The sequence below is a fragment of the Xenopus laevis genome, chromosome 5L (genome assembly GCF_017654675.1).
Source record: "Xenopus laevis strain J_2021 chromosome 5L, Xenopus_laevis_v10.1, whole genome shotgun sequence".
Taxonomy (NCBI): Eukaryota; Metazoa; Chordata; class Amphibia; order Anura; family Pipidae; genus Xenopus; species Xenopus laevis.
This window is the reverse complement of record NC_054379.1, coordinates 108,879,098-108,894,760: the sequence shown is the minus strand read 5'-3', so window position 1 is coordinate 108,894,760 and position 15,663 is coordinate 108,879,098. Positions and strand designations below refer to the sequence as shown.

Sequence of the window (15,663 nt, the reverse complement as noted above, 5' to 3'; positions counted from 1 at the left end):
GTTTCTTATAGCCTTTGTGACTAAAATGCTAACTATCTGTGTCCTGAAAATTAGAAAATTCAGTCTTCTTTTTGACTACATTTTTCTCTTTCTCGCTTTTTACCTGTTGTAAAATCTAACTAAAATCTTACTTTTGACTAAACATCCAGAATTTCCTGTGACTTACCTGTGTTGTAGCCACTGAATTGATCTGGGGTGTATCTGTGCTCTATGCTTACAGATGGCTCTGTCTGTGGGTCATTAAATGCTGGAAAGTTGTTGGTGTTATTTGGGCTGGGAATACCACTAAAGAGACAAAAATCATTTTTATATACAAAGCAATGCACACAGTATTTGTAAAAAAAAAATTGTTATCTGATCTGAAAATTAACTTACATAGTTAGTTACATAGTTACATAGTTAAATTGGGTTGAAAAAAGACAAAGTCCATCAAGTTCAACCCCTCCAAATGAAAACCCAGCATCCATACAAACACCCCTCCCTACTTTTAATTAAAATTCTATATACCCATACCTATACTAACTATAGAGTTTAGTATCACAATAGCCTTTGATATTATGTCTGTCCAAAAAATCATCCAAGCCATTCTTAAAGGCATTAACTGAATCAGCCATCACAACATCACCCGGCAGTGCATTCCACAACCTCACTGTCCTGACTGTGAAGAACCCTCTACGTTGCTTCAAATGAAAGTTCTTTTCTTCTAGTCTAAAGCCTCTGGTACAGTGATCCACTTTATGGGTAAAAAGGTCCCCTGCTATTTGTCTATAATGTCCTCTAATGTACTTGTAAAGTGTAATCATGTCCCCTCGCAAGCGCCTTTTTTCCAGAGAAAACAACCCCTCCTTGACAGTCTACCCTCATAATTTAAGTCTTCCGTCCCTCTAACCAATTTAGTTGCACGTCTCTGCACTCTCTCCAGCTCATTTATATCCCTCTTAAGGACTGGAGTCCAAAACTGAACTGCATACTCCAGATGAGGCCTTACCAGGGACCTATAAAGAGGCATAATTATGTTTTCATCCCTCGAGTTAATGCCCTTTTTTATGCAAGACAGAACTTTATTTGCTTTAGTAGCCACAGAATGACACTGCCCAGAATTAGACAACGTGTTATCTACAAAGACCCCTAGATCCTTTTCATTTAAGGAAACTCCCAACACATTGCCATTTAGTGTATAACTTGCATTTATATTATTTTTGCCAAAGTGCATAACCTTGCATTTATCAACATTGAACCACATTTTCCAGTTTGCTGCCCAGTTTTCCAGTTTAGAAAAATCACTTTGCAAAGTAGCAGCATCCTGCATGGAACCTATAGTTCTGCACAATTTAGTATCATCTGCAAAAATAGAAACAGTTCTTTCAATGCCCACCTCCACGTCATTAATAAACAAGTTGAAAAGCAAGGGACCTAGTACAGAGCCCTGCGGTACTCCACTAACAAAACTGGTCCAATTAGAAAATGTTCCATTTACCACCACTCTTTGTAGTCTATCTTTTAGCCAGTTCTCTATCCAGGTACAAATACTATGTTCCAGGCCAACATTCCTTAATTTAACCAGTAACCTTTTGTGTGGCACTGTATCAAATGCTTTAGCAAAGTCTAAGTAAATCACATCCACTGCCATCCCAGAATCGAGGTCTCTACTTACATTCTCGTAAAAAGAAATTAAGTTAGTCTGGCAAGATCTATTATGCATAAAACCATGCTGGCACAAACTCATAGTATTATGATTTGCTATGAAGTCCAGTATCTTATCCTTTATTAACCCTTCGAAAAGCTTTCCTACCACTGATGTCAGACTAACTGGCCTATAGTTTTGAGGCTCAGAACAGGATCCTTTTTTGAATAGAGGCACCACATTAGCAATTCGCCAGTCTCTCTGCACTATGCCAGATCTCAATGAATCCTGAAAAATTAAGTAAAGAGGTTTGGCAATCACAGAGCTAAGCTCGCTAATTACCCTGGGATGAATACCATCTGGCCCTGGACCTTTGTTAATCTTAACATGTTCAAGTCTCTTTTGAATTTCTACATGTGTGAACCATGCATCATTAGTTGTATTACTAGAATTGGGACTGTTAAGAAGGAAACCTTCACTTACTGGTTCCTCATTTGTGTAGACAGATGAAAAATATGAGTTCAGAATCTGCGCTTTTATTTTGTTTTCATCAACCAGCTGACCCCCCTCTGATAGTAAGGGTCCCACCCCTTCCTGCTTCATTTTTTTACTATTAACATATTTAAAAAATAATTTTGGATTTTTTTTACTGCTTGCTGCAATATCCTTTTCTATAGCAATTTTAGCTTGCCTTATAGCTTCTTTGCATGATTTATTGGCTTCCTTGTACCTTATAAATGTTTCGGCTGTACCAGCTAACTTGAAAGCCTTAAAAGCACGTCTTTTCTTACCCACTTCAACACCAACGCTTCTATTGAACCAAAAAGGCTTTGCTTTGCAACGACGTTCCTTGCTTACAAGTGGAATATACTAACAAGTATATTTATTAGGCATTTATTTCCTTGCCTGCCCTAGCTCCACTTTAGATTACATAAGTATCATCTACAGCAGTGGTCCCCAACCAGTAGCTCGTGAGCAACATGTTGCTCTCCAACCCCTTGGATGTTGCTCTCAGTGGCCTCAAAGCAGATGATTATTTTTGAATTTCAAGCTTGGAGTCAAGTTTTGGTTTCATAAAAACCAGATGTACTGCCAAACAGAGTCTCAATGTAGGTTGACAATCCACATAGGGGCTACCAAATGGCCAATCACAGCACTTACTTGGCACCCCAAGAACATTTTTCATGCTAGTGTTGCTCCCCAACTCCTTTTGCTTCTGAATGCTGCTCACGAGTTCAAAAGGTTGGGGATCCCTGATCTACAGTATATATCCCTTGCAACGTGCACATACTGTATGTGTATAAAACAGGAATAATTCATGATGCTGTGGACTATAATGTACTATTCTGTACCAGTACAGGTTTGGGACCTGTTATCCAGAATATTCGGGACCTGGGTTTTTTACGAATAATTAATCTTTCCATAATTTCGATCTGCAAACCTTAAGTCTACTAGAAAATTATGTACACATTAAAACCGAATAGACTGGTTATGTTTCCAATAAGGATGAATTAGTTTTATTATTATAGAGTAAAAGGAAATCAGTTTTAAGACATTTGAAATAATTGGATTAAATGGAGTCTCTTCTATTCATATCCAAGTCTCTAATTTAAAGCAATGCATGATTGCTGGGGTAATTTGGACCCAAGCAGCCAGATTGCTAAAATTTCAAACTGGGGAGGTGCTGAATAAAAAGCTACAGGCTATACAGTGTATGGTGTGATAATGGGCACAATTATGGCACCTATCACTGCACTTACTTTTAATGAATGAGCCTTTGAGTCTCTACAATATAGTTCTTTGTGTACATTTTGGAACCTGGGCTCTCAAGCTTGGTCCTTGCTATCTACCAATAGGACAAATTCTCAGACTAATTTACAATTGTGTACAGTTTTATGATTGTAGCTTGTATCAGGATAATTATTAGAATTTAATTGAAGAAATTCATGCATGTATAGGTACAAAACCATTTTTGTGAGAGCAAGCACTCAACGAGCAGTCCTCCAAACTGGCATGCAAAAATCAAAGTTGAAATATATTTATGTAAAAGAAGAGGTAGCTTTACATGTTTCATGTTATATTAACACTTCATGTCATAGAGCACAGATTACATTATATTATCCATTATATCATTATGAACAGATTACATACTACATCATGTCTTGGTCTTCATAATAAGGTTAATTCAGGGATACATCTCAGATGTACAATATAACCAGTCATCCAAACCTCATACTGCCTTTATCCTTTTGTTTTTCAAACAGCTACCTATACACTTTAGGGGGCTATTTATCATGCTGTGTAAAAACATTGGAGACAAATATCATTGTGATGTTGACCATAGCAACCAATCAGATCTAGGTCACTAATGCTATTGTATGTATTGTAAAGTACAATGTACCATCTTAGTATTGAGGACAGTGCCTTGATATGGTCATGAAAGTACTTGGTGACTGATTATTTTATTTGTATTATAATACTGTAATATTACACGATTACCTTTAATTACACTCATATCAACCACCTGATAATCTGAGAACCTATACAAGTAGGTTTTTAGGACTCCAATAACAGTTTTATTTCACTTTTTCTTGTTAGACTGTCCTGTACAGAAACATTACCTGAAATAGCCCATTTTTGGCAGATGTATAGTTGAGAGGGCATTGTATCTCCAGTTCATGCCACCATCCTCAAATAGGATCAAAATGAAAGAATAAACACCATCAGTAGCCAAAACTGCTTGGTAAGTATTAGTCTGAAAACAAAATGCAAATATTCAAATAGGAATAAAAAAACTTTATGGAGCAGAAAAAAAAAAAATCCTTAGACAATTTCGTGAAGTCTTAATAATCTTATGGTGCTCTTATAATGGAAATACAGGGGTGCTCTTGAATGACAGTCATACTCACATAGTTGCTTTGAGTGTTCCAGTATCTATTTGTATTGTACAAAGTGCTGGGGAGAACATTTTCCCATGTTATTTTCAAGGCCCAAAGAGCATTAAATTGCTTATCCAGAGAAGAGCTAAAATAGGCATTAATTGCTTTCTCTAATGAATTTTTAAAGTTTTCATCTGACATTGAAGAATGGAAATCATACACCTGGAACAGGAACACAGCAGGAATTTTTACTTTGTTTGCATAAGAACAGCTGCATTTATTGTAGTTACATGACATGTGATAGACAATAAATTTCAGAATAAATACTGTCTGGAAAACCATATTTATTGTTAAATCTATTGTGACAGTTTAGCTAAGCATCCCATATATTTCACCTGTCCCATTCTTGTTAACCAACTGCTGTTTCATTATTGTAGTCTAAGCTATTGTAGTCTAGCATTAATGCTATTTCTGTATATATATCGATATCAAATTTTAAAAACATATTTTCTTTATCACTTTGTTAAAGCACTCTGCAGTGACATGAGTGCCTTTTGGTTCAAATTAAATGTTTGCCCCTATGGATAATGTGTGTTTCTGAAGCAAAACAATTTTTAACAATGTAGGCTAACTATACATTATATTTATATAGTATAAACACTTTATTTTTTGGGGGTTTTACTAATTCTTTAATTTAATATTGAAGTGTTGTTCAATTATAGGCTGTTCTTTGTTTTTTCCTTCTAAAACTATTTTATTGTATACAGACAAGATTATAACTACCAATGAATACTACAACATTACTGCTACATTTATAAAACACCATGATATGAGTACTAACTTATTTTTAAAAAGGATGAGAATGTACCTACTGTAAGAGCTTGATTATTAAACATGTGGTCTACCTTTATGCATATGTGTATATGATGCACTTAATTTCTTAATTTTAATTGTATTAAACAGAAATTAAAGTCAGCACCTTTTAAAGTATTCTTATATATAATAATCTAGAAAAAAAATGATATGAGAAAAAGGTTATTATCTTTCCATTTTCAAAATAAAAACCTTACACTCATTTTAGATTTTATTTGACATGCTACAAATGTTTAACCAATTTTCCTTGTGAAATGGGAAAGGTAAGGGACAAATACGATATAAGAAAAGGGTATTTAATTATACCTTATAATACAGCTCCCCAATGCCTCCTGAAAAGTCTGCATCAGCCCAGAAAGCTGCTATCATTGGCGGTGTGAAAGTGTCGCTGCTTTGGAAACTTGTATATGGATAACTCAATACATAAGCACTATCATAAAGATTTCGCTTGAATATGATGACTCCATTGTCTGTGAACTGTCAAATGCAAAGGAAAGTTACAATGTTAAAGCATAAGGTAAATTATGTTATTTTTTTAGGTTCCACATGCTATAGGGAAGACCAGCAACACCGAGTTTAAAGTGAAAAACTTTTTTTTTTAAAAGTGTTTATTGTAGCATGAACAACCACACACTCAAAAGTAATTGGACAATTGACTCAAAGGCTATTTCATGGCCAGGTGTGGGCAATTCCTTCATTAAGTCATTATCAATAAAGCAGATAAAATCCCTGTAGTTGATTTGAGTGGGGGGGTGCTTGTATGTGGATGATTTTGCTGTGAACAGACAACATGCAGTCAAAGGAGCTCTCCATGCAGGTGAAACAAGCCATCCTTAAGCTGCAAAAACAGAAAAAAACCCATACGAGAAATTTGCTACAATATTAGGAGTGGCAAAATCTACAGTTTGGTACATCCTGAGAAAGAAAACGCTGGTGAACTCAACAACGCAAAAAGACCTGGACGTCCACGAAAGACAACCGTGGTGGATGATCACATAATCATTTCCATGGTGAAGAGAAACCCCATCACACAGCCAAACAAGTGCCAAACAAGTGAACAACACTCTCCAGGAGGTAGGTGTATCAATATCCAAGTCTACCATAAAGAGAAGATTGCATGAAGGTATATACAGAGGGTGCACTGCAAGGGGCAAGCCACTCATAAGCATCAAGAATAGAAAGGTTAGTTTAGACTTAAAAAAAAGCCAGCACAGTTCTGTAAAAACATTCTTTGGACAGATGAAACCAAGATCAACCTATACCAGAATGATGGCAAGAAAAAAGTATGGAGAAGGTGTGGAACAGCTCATGCTCAAAAGCATACCGCATCATCTATAAAACATGGCGGAGGCAGTGTGATCGCTTGGGCATGCATGGCTGCCAGTGGCACTGGGACACTAGTGTTTATCAGTGATGTGACACAGGACAGTAGCAGTCAAATTAATTCTAAGGTGCAGTCAAATTGATTGGTAGGCATTTCATAATACAGATGGACAATGACACAAAACATACAGCCAAAGCAACCCAGGAGTTTATTAAAGCAAAGAAGTGGAATATTCTTGAATAGCCAAGTCAGTCACCTGATCTAAACCCAATTGAGCATGCATTTCACTTATTGAAGACTAAACTTCGGACAGAAAGGCCCACAACCAAACAGCAACTGAAAGCTGCTGCAGTAAAGGCCTGGCAGAGCATTAAAAGAAGGAAACCCAGTATCTGGTGATGTCCATGAGTTCAATACTTCAGGCTGCCATTTCCAGCAAACAGTTTACAACCAAGTATTAGAAATGAACATTTTATTTTCAGTTTTTTAATTTGTCTAATTACTTATGAGCTCCTGAAATTAATTGATTGTGTAAAAAAAGGCTTTTATACAATCTTTTTGTTCAACCTACTGAATTAAAGCTGAAAGTCTGCAGTTCAACTGCATATAAGTTGTTTCAATTAAACTTCATTGTGGTAATGTACAGAACCAAAAGATTTATGGACTGTAGATAAAGATAGATATAGATACAAAAAAAAACTGTTGCATAAACAGGGTCTTACAGAAAAAAACTTGTATTTATCAAATGAAGGTCTCTGTGTGAGACTAAAATGTTGAGTAATAAACCTTTCTTTTTGTGCATTTATACTTTTTGTTTGTCAATTCTTTACATCCTAGGAGTGCTGTTCTTGGTCTTGGATATATTAGGGATGCACCAAATCAAGGATATTCAGTCTGGAATTCTGCCTTTTTCAGCAGTACTCGGATTCAGCAGAATCCACAAGCCTGGCATGAACTGGATCCTTTTCATCACACAAAGAAGTAAAAACAATTATAACCACACACACTGTGCTCAGGGCTCTCTTTAGACATCTGGACCCAAATTTGAAAATGCAAATTATGGTTCAGATTCCGTTCAGTATTGGGCTGACTCTTTCACAAAGGAGTCGGGATTCAGTTGAATCCCAAAATAGTGGATTTGGCACATTCCTAATATATACTGTACTCTTGCTGTACCACCAGCAGCTTGAAGAACAACTTGTTATGTATACTTACATAAAGCTTATTGTAGAATGCAGACTCAAATGGGAATCCTATAGAAATACTGATTAATGGAGAAAAGAAGTCTTTAGAATTTTTAGTTGCTTTTTCATCTTTGGTTGCAGGGCCATAAGGGAACAGGCGTATTTCTAGGTGAGGGAAATAAATGTTAATACTGCTATTTCAAATTGTACAATTTAAATATCAGTCAGTTTTACTGTTTCAGCCTTACAAGCATAACGAGTAAACCAGAAAATATAAAATTAAAGCAATATGTGTGTTCATACTACATGTCAGTAAATACAAGATGCATACAGATTATGTTGTGTATTACAAATTACACTGAATACAAGCAATTGCTATTAAATACAAATAAAGCACAAATAACCCATCTTAATAGCAAAAAGGGAAAGGGAAAGAACAAAAAATAGCTCTGCCGTGACTTTTAAAATATGTTTTAAATTAGAAATTAAATCTCAAACAAGAAATGTTTTCTCGATCTTTTCTGCTCATGAAATCAAAGTATGGAGATCATTTTACCATGTATTCATTCCTGAATTTGCTGTGACTAAATCTAACTTTAATGCTCTCAAATGAGCATAGTTAATAGACATATAGGATAAAGAAAGGTTATTTTTTTCATTGCCTGTTATCTAGTATGCTGGAGTTGCCTACTGTACCTCAATTTTAACAGTATATAATATCAACCATTACAAGAACTTCGAAATAATAATTCATATATTAATATATCGGCATGTTTACACCTGGATATGGCAGATATTGGTAAATGTTGTAAATATTTGTTAGCTTTTCAGTTCAGAGAGTTGCATTAAATACTTAATTGTATTTAGTTGATGGCATGGCAAGGAGTTTAGTTGATGGCATGGCAAGGAGTTGAAAACAGGTCCATGCAAATGAAGTGGCATATATTTACCTTTGCAGTTAAAGCCATTTCCCTTATATCCTTCTGTACAGCTACAAGTGTATGAGCCCAAAGTATTGATGCATACAGCATTAGGATCACAATTACTGGAACCCAGAGAACATTCATTCACATCTAGAAGAAGAATTGCATGGATGAAAAAATAAATGGATGAAAAATAGTGGTAAGGCTGTTAGTACATGATCTTTTATTTCTGAAATCCTTAAAGCATTAGAGAAGTGTTGTATGATATCTTATTGTGTTTTTAGTGCAGCTGAAACGTAGCACTGTTAGTATTAAAAAATATTTCCACAAGGTCATCTGCCATCTTTGCTCTACTAACCTTGGCTACAGTTGTTGCCCTGCCACCCCTTCTGACATTGGCAGAAAAAACTGTTAACTCTGTCTATGCAGATTCCTCCATTCCAACAAGGATTATTAGCACAGTCATCAATATCTAAAATATTAAAACAAAAGTTTACACTGCCACAGGGTTTTAATTACGACATTGTAGTTTTTCTTTCTCAAAATCATTTTATGATACTACAATAAGTAGTCAATATGCTGAAAATAATCCTTTTAAATGTTAAAACTGGGAAATTTGGGGTGCTTTTAACTTACCAATTTGACACAATTTTCCAGTATATCCAGGAAGGCAAAGACAAAAGAAAGAGTTCTCCATACTAGTGCATGTGGCTCCATTAACACAGGGGCTGCTTAGACATTGATATATATCTGCAAGACATAGAAGGTTATTTTAAGCAGTTTTATGATTCACAACTAAATAGTAAGGCTTTGCTTGGGTCCCCATGTGGGTTGTTTGACTGATCAAAGTCTAGTTCGAAAACTGGCCTTATGGTAGGGTAAAGGGTCATAATCCAGTCTAAATTACTTGTGCCCACTCCTTCATAGTGCAATTTGTGTGATCAATCATGTAAAGTAAGATTTACCCATGCACTGAATTGGTACAAAGCAAAATTATGTAAAAATGTTGCCCATGCGTGGCCAGTTTAAGAGTACAACAGTATTTGGACCAATTAATAAATTTGGGTACAATGAAAAAAACAAATCTACAATCACTTGCTTTTTAGAAAATTCTCAAAAAGATGAAAAGTGCCAACCCAACTGGCTAGAAGGAATAATGAAGCCTTGTTACTATGTTGTTATCAATAAAATGTAATTCTTTGGGGGCACTGTAGATTTTCCAGGAAATGCTGCACTCATATTTTCATGTGCTTCCTACAATAGCTGCAGGTTCTGTTAGCCACTCTGACATTGCCAGAAGAAGCTATCTATTCCATCAATACAGAGTACTTGGTTTTTGAATTGTCATATGTGAGACATTGAAAATCTAATTCAGCAACACATTTGTTGCACTTAGAAAATCACCTTTGTCCCCTAGAATCCCTGCAACTTCATTTAAAAAGATGCTAAAAACAGGATATAATGTACCTTTTTTCGTAAAATTAGACTCCTTTAAAGTAGTGGTATTATTTGTTTTTGTAGACATATCTGTAAAAGAATTTATTTCTTGAGAGAATGAAGACGTTTTAGCCAGTGTAGAAGTCGAAGCAGTAGACATATCAGCGTGTATAGATGATGCCATTGATGCTGACGTTGTTGTTTTTAGCGTGTTAGATGGTGTTATTCCTAGTATGAAAATATATGACATAAAAGATTATTTTGCAGACAAAAGCCATTGAAAACTGAAAATGTAATTTTTGCTTACAATAATTAAAATATATTTTTGCCATTGATGAAGAACATGGTTATCCTAGAGCAATTTGCTTTTGAATCAGAGCAAAACATAAATAAACAGATTGCAGGAATAGCACTAATATTTATTTAGATAATTGTTGAGTCCCTATTTTTTTTATTACAGTGGGGGAGCTATGCCAATATGAATCAAAGGTGTTCTATTTAAATATCATAGTTTTATGTGGAGGGGAATCAGAAATTGTAAAAAAAAATTACTCTTTATGCAACATGGTATAGCAGTGACAAAATTACTTTTGAAAAAATGGTTTTGGATTTAGAACTCTAATTCATCTGTAATTTCTCAACATCACACGTTTTGGGAAAAACAGAATTTAAATAATAATTTGATGGTATTCATATATTCATACAATATGAATATTTGACATTGAGATATTACTACTTCGCTAATAGTGGCAACCACTGATTCTAATGCATTAATATGTTTAGGGTGGACTTAAGGTTAATTACTTGTGTTGGCTTCACTGTTGGAGGTAAGCTCACTTCAATGGACATGTAGTTAAAGACAACCCTAAATACAAATGCTATTTTTATACAGTGTGAGCATCTTACTGTAAGGAATTAGTGCAAAACACTTGCACTTATCCCTGTAAGCAGAGATCAAGCACAGAGCCTGTGTCTGTGTGCTGTAAGCTATTACCTAGCAACCAGCTGTTCAGTGCAGTAGGAAGTGACACAGCAGCTAGTGAGTGGCTGGCAGGAAAAGGAAGTCACAGATACTGGCAAAAGAAGAGAGCCTGGCATAGAAAGCGGCATGGTGGACAGAGAAAGAGGCCAGAGAGCTGCTGGTGGGCCCAGAGAGCTGAGAGGCTGCACCAGAAGCATTCATTTGGATCAGGCTGGCACAGGAAAGCCACATACTGTTCCTGGAAATACAGATGCTGGATTCACCTGAAGAAAGCTCTAAAGTATCTGAAGAGGATTTGTGAGTATCCTGGTTAAATGGACAGTACCCAAAAGAGGCACTGAAAATACAGAGACTGTTTATTAAAAGACAATAAAGGACTAAGATTTTCCATAGTTAGCTAGACAGTTTGCGCTAGTAAGTCATTTAGTGAGGCCCTATTGCCACCAGTTAGGAGTGCTGCCTGTATTAGGTGCCCATTTATTTTAGATAAACAGTTATTTAAGTTAACCAATGCTGTGTGTGTGTGTTATTACTGTATTCCTAGTGGGGCCACCCGTAGGTGCATTCCCGGATCCCACTAGGTGGAGGCAATTCGCTAGTAAGTGCCAGGAACCCAGTCTCTCCCCATACCACTGTGGAGTGTCTCAGGTTTGTCCCGTGCCATCAAGTAAGCGCCACACGTGGAGTACACCAACAAAGGGGTGTCGAAAGGGTTACATTACATTTTTTATTTTAGCAACAACCTTTAAATATAGCTGCAAACAGTTTTACTTGTTTTAAATGAACCTTCCGGTTTACAGCAAATGAAATGTTATAGTGATTGTTTTTTTTTTGTTTTTTTAAAAAGCAATATGAATCTATTTAATTACTGACACAATTTTTCATCATTTTATAAATATAAAAACCATAAATAAAAAACATTTTTGGCAATGGGTCATGAGACAAGTCACCATGGACACAGCATTTCCAACAAAATAATTTTAAAAAACAATTTTGTAGGGGATTGCCTTTTTGCCATTTTACATATCTGTATATATGCACCTTAGTCTAGTATAAATTCATATAAAAGGATTATATGACACTTGGGTATTAGAGTAGCATGCATGATTTTAAGTAGTCATGATTGCCTTTTTTCATGTTGCAGGAAAATGCATGCATGAAGGGATAATTGGTTGGCTAGCTATAAATAAATAAATATATATATATATATAATATATATATATATATATATATATATATATATATATATATATAGAAAGCTGAAGCACACTGGGATTTGTCAAAATAAAACGTAATTTATTATAGTTTCTGTCCACACAGGGACCTTTATCAAGATGTGGACCGAAAACGTCGATCCAATAAATCTATATGGATATACAATTTTTTCTCTGAATAGCACCTGGGTCCTTGCTCCAGTAAGTGTGTGCCACAGCTCATATATATATATATATATATATATGTGTGTAAAGGTACAATGGAAGCTCGCACTCACAGGTCTTAAAGTGGAAAAAAGGATTTTATTTCAACAAAAATACGACTAACATTTTGGCTAGGTCCATAGCCTTTCTCAGAGTGCTGAGAAGACCTATGAGTGCGAGCTTCCATTGTACCTTTGTATACACCGTATACCGATACACGTGCAGTGTCGGCACCCTATGCTCTAGAGATATATATATATATAATATATATATATATATATATATATATATTGTATATATACAACAAAAAAGTATTTAAATACTCATTAGTACATTATAAGTACAATAAGAATAATCATTTTTGAATAGCTATATTCCATTGTATTATCGAAAACTATATATATGAGAAATTGATAATTGCTCTAACACAGAACAGTATAGCAAGACTGAATTAAAAGAATAAACAAAATAAACAAAAATCTAGAAACTCTTATGCACTGCACATAATATTTTTCCTAAACATCTAGTAAGCGACAGTACATTAAATACATTTTTGCAGCAACTTGGTAGAACTACTGTGTGAAAGACATTCTCCCTCAGCTTTAAGTTTCTGACCGTTGTTTAAGTATGTCATATTTTACCTTTATCTGTCACATTTGTGGAAGTGATATTATTTGGTTTAGTAGTTGTAAGTGCACTAGCCACAGTAGTGGGTAAAGTAGCTATATTATTTGGAGGTAATTCTCTTGATGTTGTAGATGATGTATCTAGAAAAATAGAAATACATTCTTCTTAAATTCATTATAATCTGCATTATGCACTATAATCTATGAAGACATATTACATGAGCAGTTTTGAAAAACTGACACTGCACACTATCATTTATAGGAACAGGGATAGCCAAGCACTTTAAAAAAGGAAGAAGTACCTTGTATTATTTCAAAATGCATCATTGAAGATGTTGAAGGCTCTGCTAACATGCTACTACTGTGGGCAGATGAAGTAGTACTGGATAAAGTAGATGATGAAGACAATGATGTGCTGATGGGCACAGAGTAAGAGTTTGTTTCTCCTGTTTCAAAAGTCATGATAGAGATCAAAGAAATAGCAGACAATGAAGAGTCAGGGGTGCTTTTTAGTGGTGTGGATGTAGCTGAAAATTCTATGTATGAAGAGGCAGAGGTTAACTTGCCTCCAGCAGCAGAACTTGTTGTTGGCGCCAATAATGAGTTAGAGCTAGTATGTCCTTTTTCAGATGTCACCACTGAAAGCAAAGAACTAGTTGATGATGATAAAGCAGATGTGCTTGTTACTGGTGTGGATGGCGCTGTAGGTGAAGAGTCTGTGGATGAAGAGACAGAGGTTGAATCACTTTCTATGGTAGAACTTGCTGTTGGCCCAGAAACTGTTCTAGAGCTGGTTTCTCCTGTTTCAGAAGTGACCACTGAAGGCGAAAAACTAGTAGATGATAATAAGCCATGGGTGCTTGATAGTGGAGTGGATGTTGCTGCAGGTGAAGACTCTGTGGATGAAGAGGCAGTAGTTGACTCACTTTCTATGGCTGAACTTACTGTAGGCCAAGAAACTGTTCTTGGGCTGGTTTCTCCCATTTCAGAAGTTACCATTGAGAGCAAAGAACTAGTAGAAGATGATGAGTCAGGGGTGCTTGCTAGAGGTGTGGATGTCGCTGAAGATTCTGTGTATGGCATGACAGAGGTTAATTCACTTTCAGAAATAGAACTTGTAAGATCTGATACAGAGTTAGAGTTGGTTTCTCCTTTTTTAGATGTTACAATTGAAGGCAAATAACTATTGGATGATGATGAGGCAGGGGAGCTTGTTAGTGTTATGAATGTAGCTGTAGGTAAGTTGTCTGTGGATGAATAGAAAGACGTTGACTCATTTTCGCTGGTGGAACTTGCTTTTGGCCTAGATATTGTTCTAGAGCTGGCTTCTCCAGTTTCTGAAGTTACCATTGAGGGCAAAGAACTAGTAGACAATAATGAGCCAGGTGTGCTTGTTAGTGGTGTGGATGTTGCTGAAGATTCTGTGTATGAAGAGACAGAGGTTAACTTGCTTTCAGAAACAGAACTTTTTGTTAGCTCTGATACAGAGTAAGAGCTTGTTTCTCCTTTTTCAGATGTCACTATTGAAGGCAAAGGACTAGTGGACAATGATGGGGTAGGGGTGCTTGCTTGTGGTATAAATGTTGCTGTATATGAAGAGTCTGTGGATGAAGAGACAGAGGGTGACTCACTTTCCTTGGTGGAACTTTCTGTTGACCCTGATGCCATTCTAGAGCTGGTTTCTGCTGTTTCTGAAGTTACCATTGAGAGCAAAGAATTATTAGAAGATGATGAGTAAGAGTTGCTTGTTAGTGGTGTAGATATTGCTGATGATTCTCTGTCTGAAGAGACAGAGGTTAACTCGCTTTTAGCAACAAAACTTGTTGTCGGCTCTGATACAGAGTTAAAACTGTTTTTTCCTTTTTCAGATGTCACCATTGAAGGCAAAGGACTAGTGGACAATGATGAGGTAGGGGCACTTGCTTGTGGTATAAATGTTGCTGTAGATGAAGAGTCTGTGGATGAAGAGACAGAGGGTGACTCACTTTCCCTGGTGGAACTTTCTGTTGACCCTGATGCCATTCTAGAGCTGGTTTCAGCTGTTTCTGAAGTTACCAATGAGGGTAAAGAACTAGTAGATGATGATGAGCCAGGGGTGCTTCTTAGCGGTGTGGACGTCTCTGAAGATTCTGTGTGTGAAGTGACAGAGGTTAACTTGATTTCAGCAACAGAACTTGTTGTGTGCTCTGATACAGAGTTAAAGATGGTTTCTCCTTTTTCAGATGTCTCTATTGAAGGCAACGGACTAGTGGATGATGATGAGGCAGGGGTGCTTGTTAGTTGTATGGATGTCGCTGTTGGTGAAGAGTCCGTTGATGAAGAGACAGAGGTTGACTCCCTTTCCATGGCAGAACTTGCTGTTGGCCAAGATACTGTTCTAGAACTGGTTTCTC

General features: G+C 36.1%; 1 protein-coding gene and 1 long non-coding RNA gene across 2 annotated transcripts in view; both read right to left on the bottom strand.

The window, feature by feature from the left end:
- LOC108705319 (serine-rich adhesin for platelets-like) overlaps nt 1-15,663 on the bottom strand; it is a 33,065-nt gene that overhangs the window by 7,027 nt on the left and 10,375 nt on the right. Inside the window, exons 5-14 of the mRNA XM_041563778.1 lie at nt 14,902-15,424; nt 13,573-14,340; nt 13,286-13,411; nt 10,275-10,472; nt 8,835-8,957; nt 7,916-8,049; nt 5,683-5,853; nt 4,534-4,725; nt 4,246-4,379; nt 167-285 (exon numbers count right to left, since the gene is read on the bottom strand). Of these exons, the coding sequence (XP_041419712.1) occupies nt 167-285; nt 4,246-4,379; nt 4,534-4,725; nt 5,683-5,853; nt 7,916-8,049; nt 8,835-8,957; nt 10,275-10,472; nt 13,286-13,411; nt 13,573-14,340; nt 14,902-15,424 (2,488 nt within the window). The remainder of the gene's footprint in view (nt 1-166; nt 286-4,245; nt 4,380-4,533; nt 4,726-5,682; nt 5,854-7,915; nt 8,050-8,834; nt 8,958-10,274; nt 10,473-13,285; nt 13,412-13,572; nt 14,341-14,901; nt 15,425-15,663) is intronic.
- Nucleotides 9,451-13,401, bottom strand: LOC121393788. The gene is made up of 3 exons (XR_005961358.1): nt 13,286-13,401; nt 10,275-10,472; nt 9,451-9,557 (listed from the first exon to the last, which is right to left on the bottom strand). It is a non-coding gene; the product is annotated as an uncharacterized LOC121393788 (long non-coding RNA).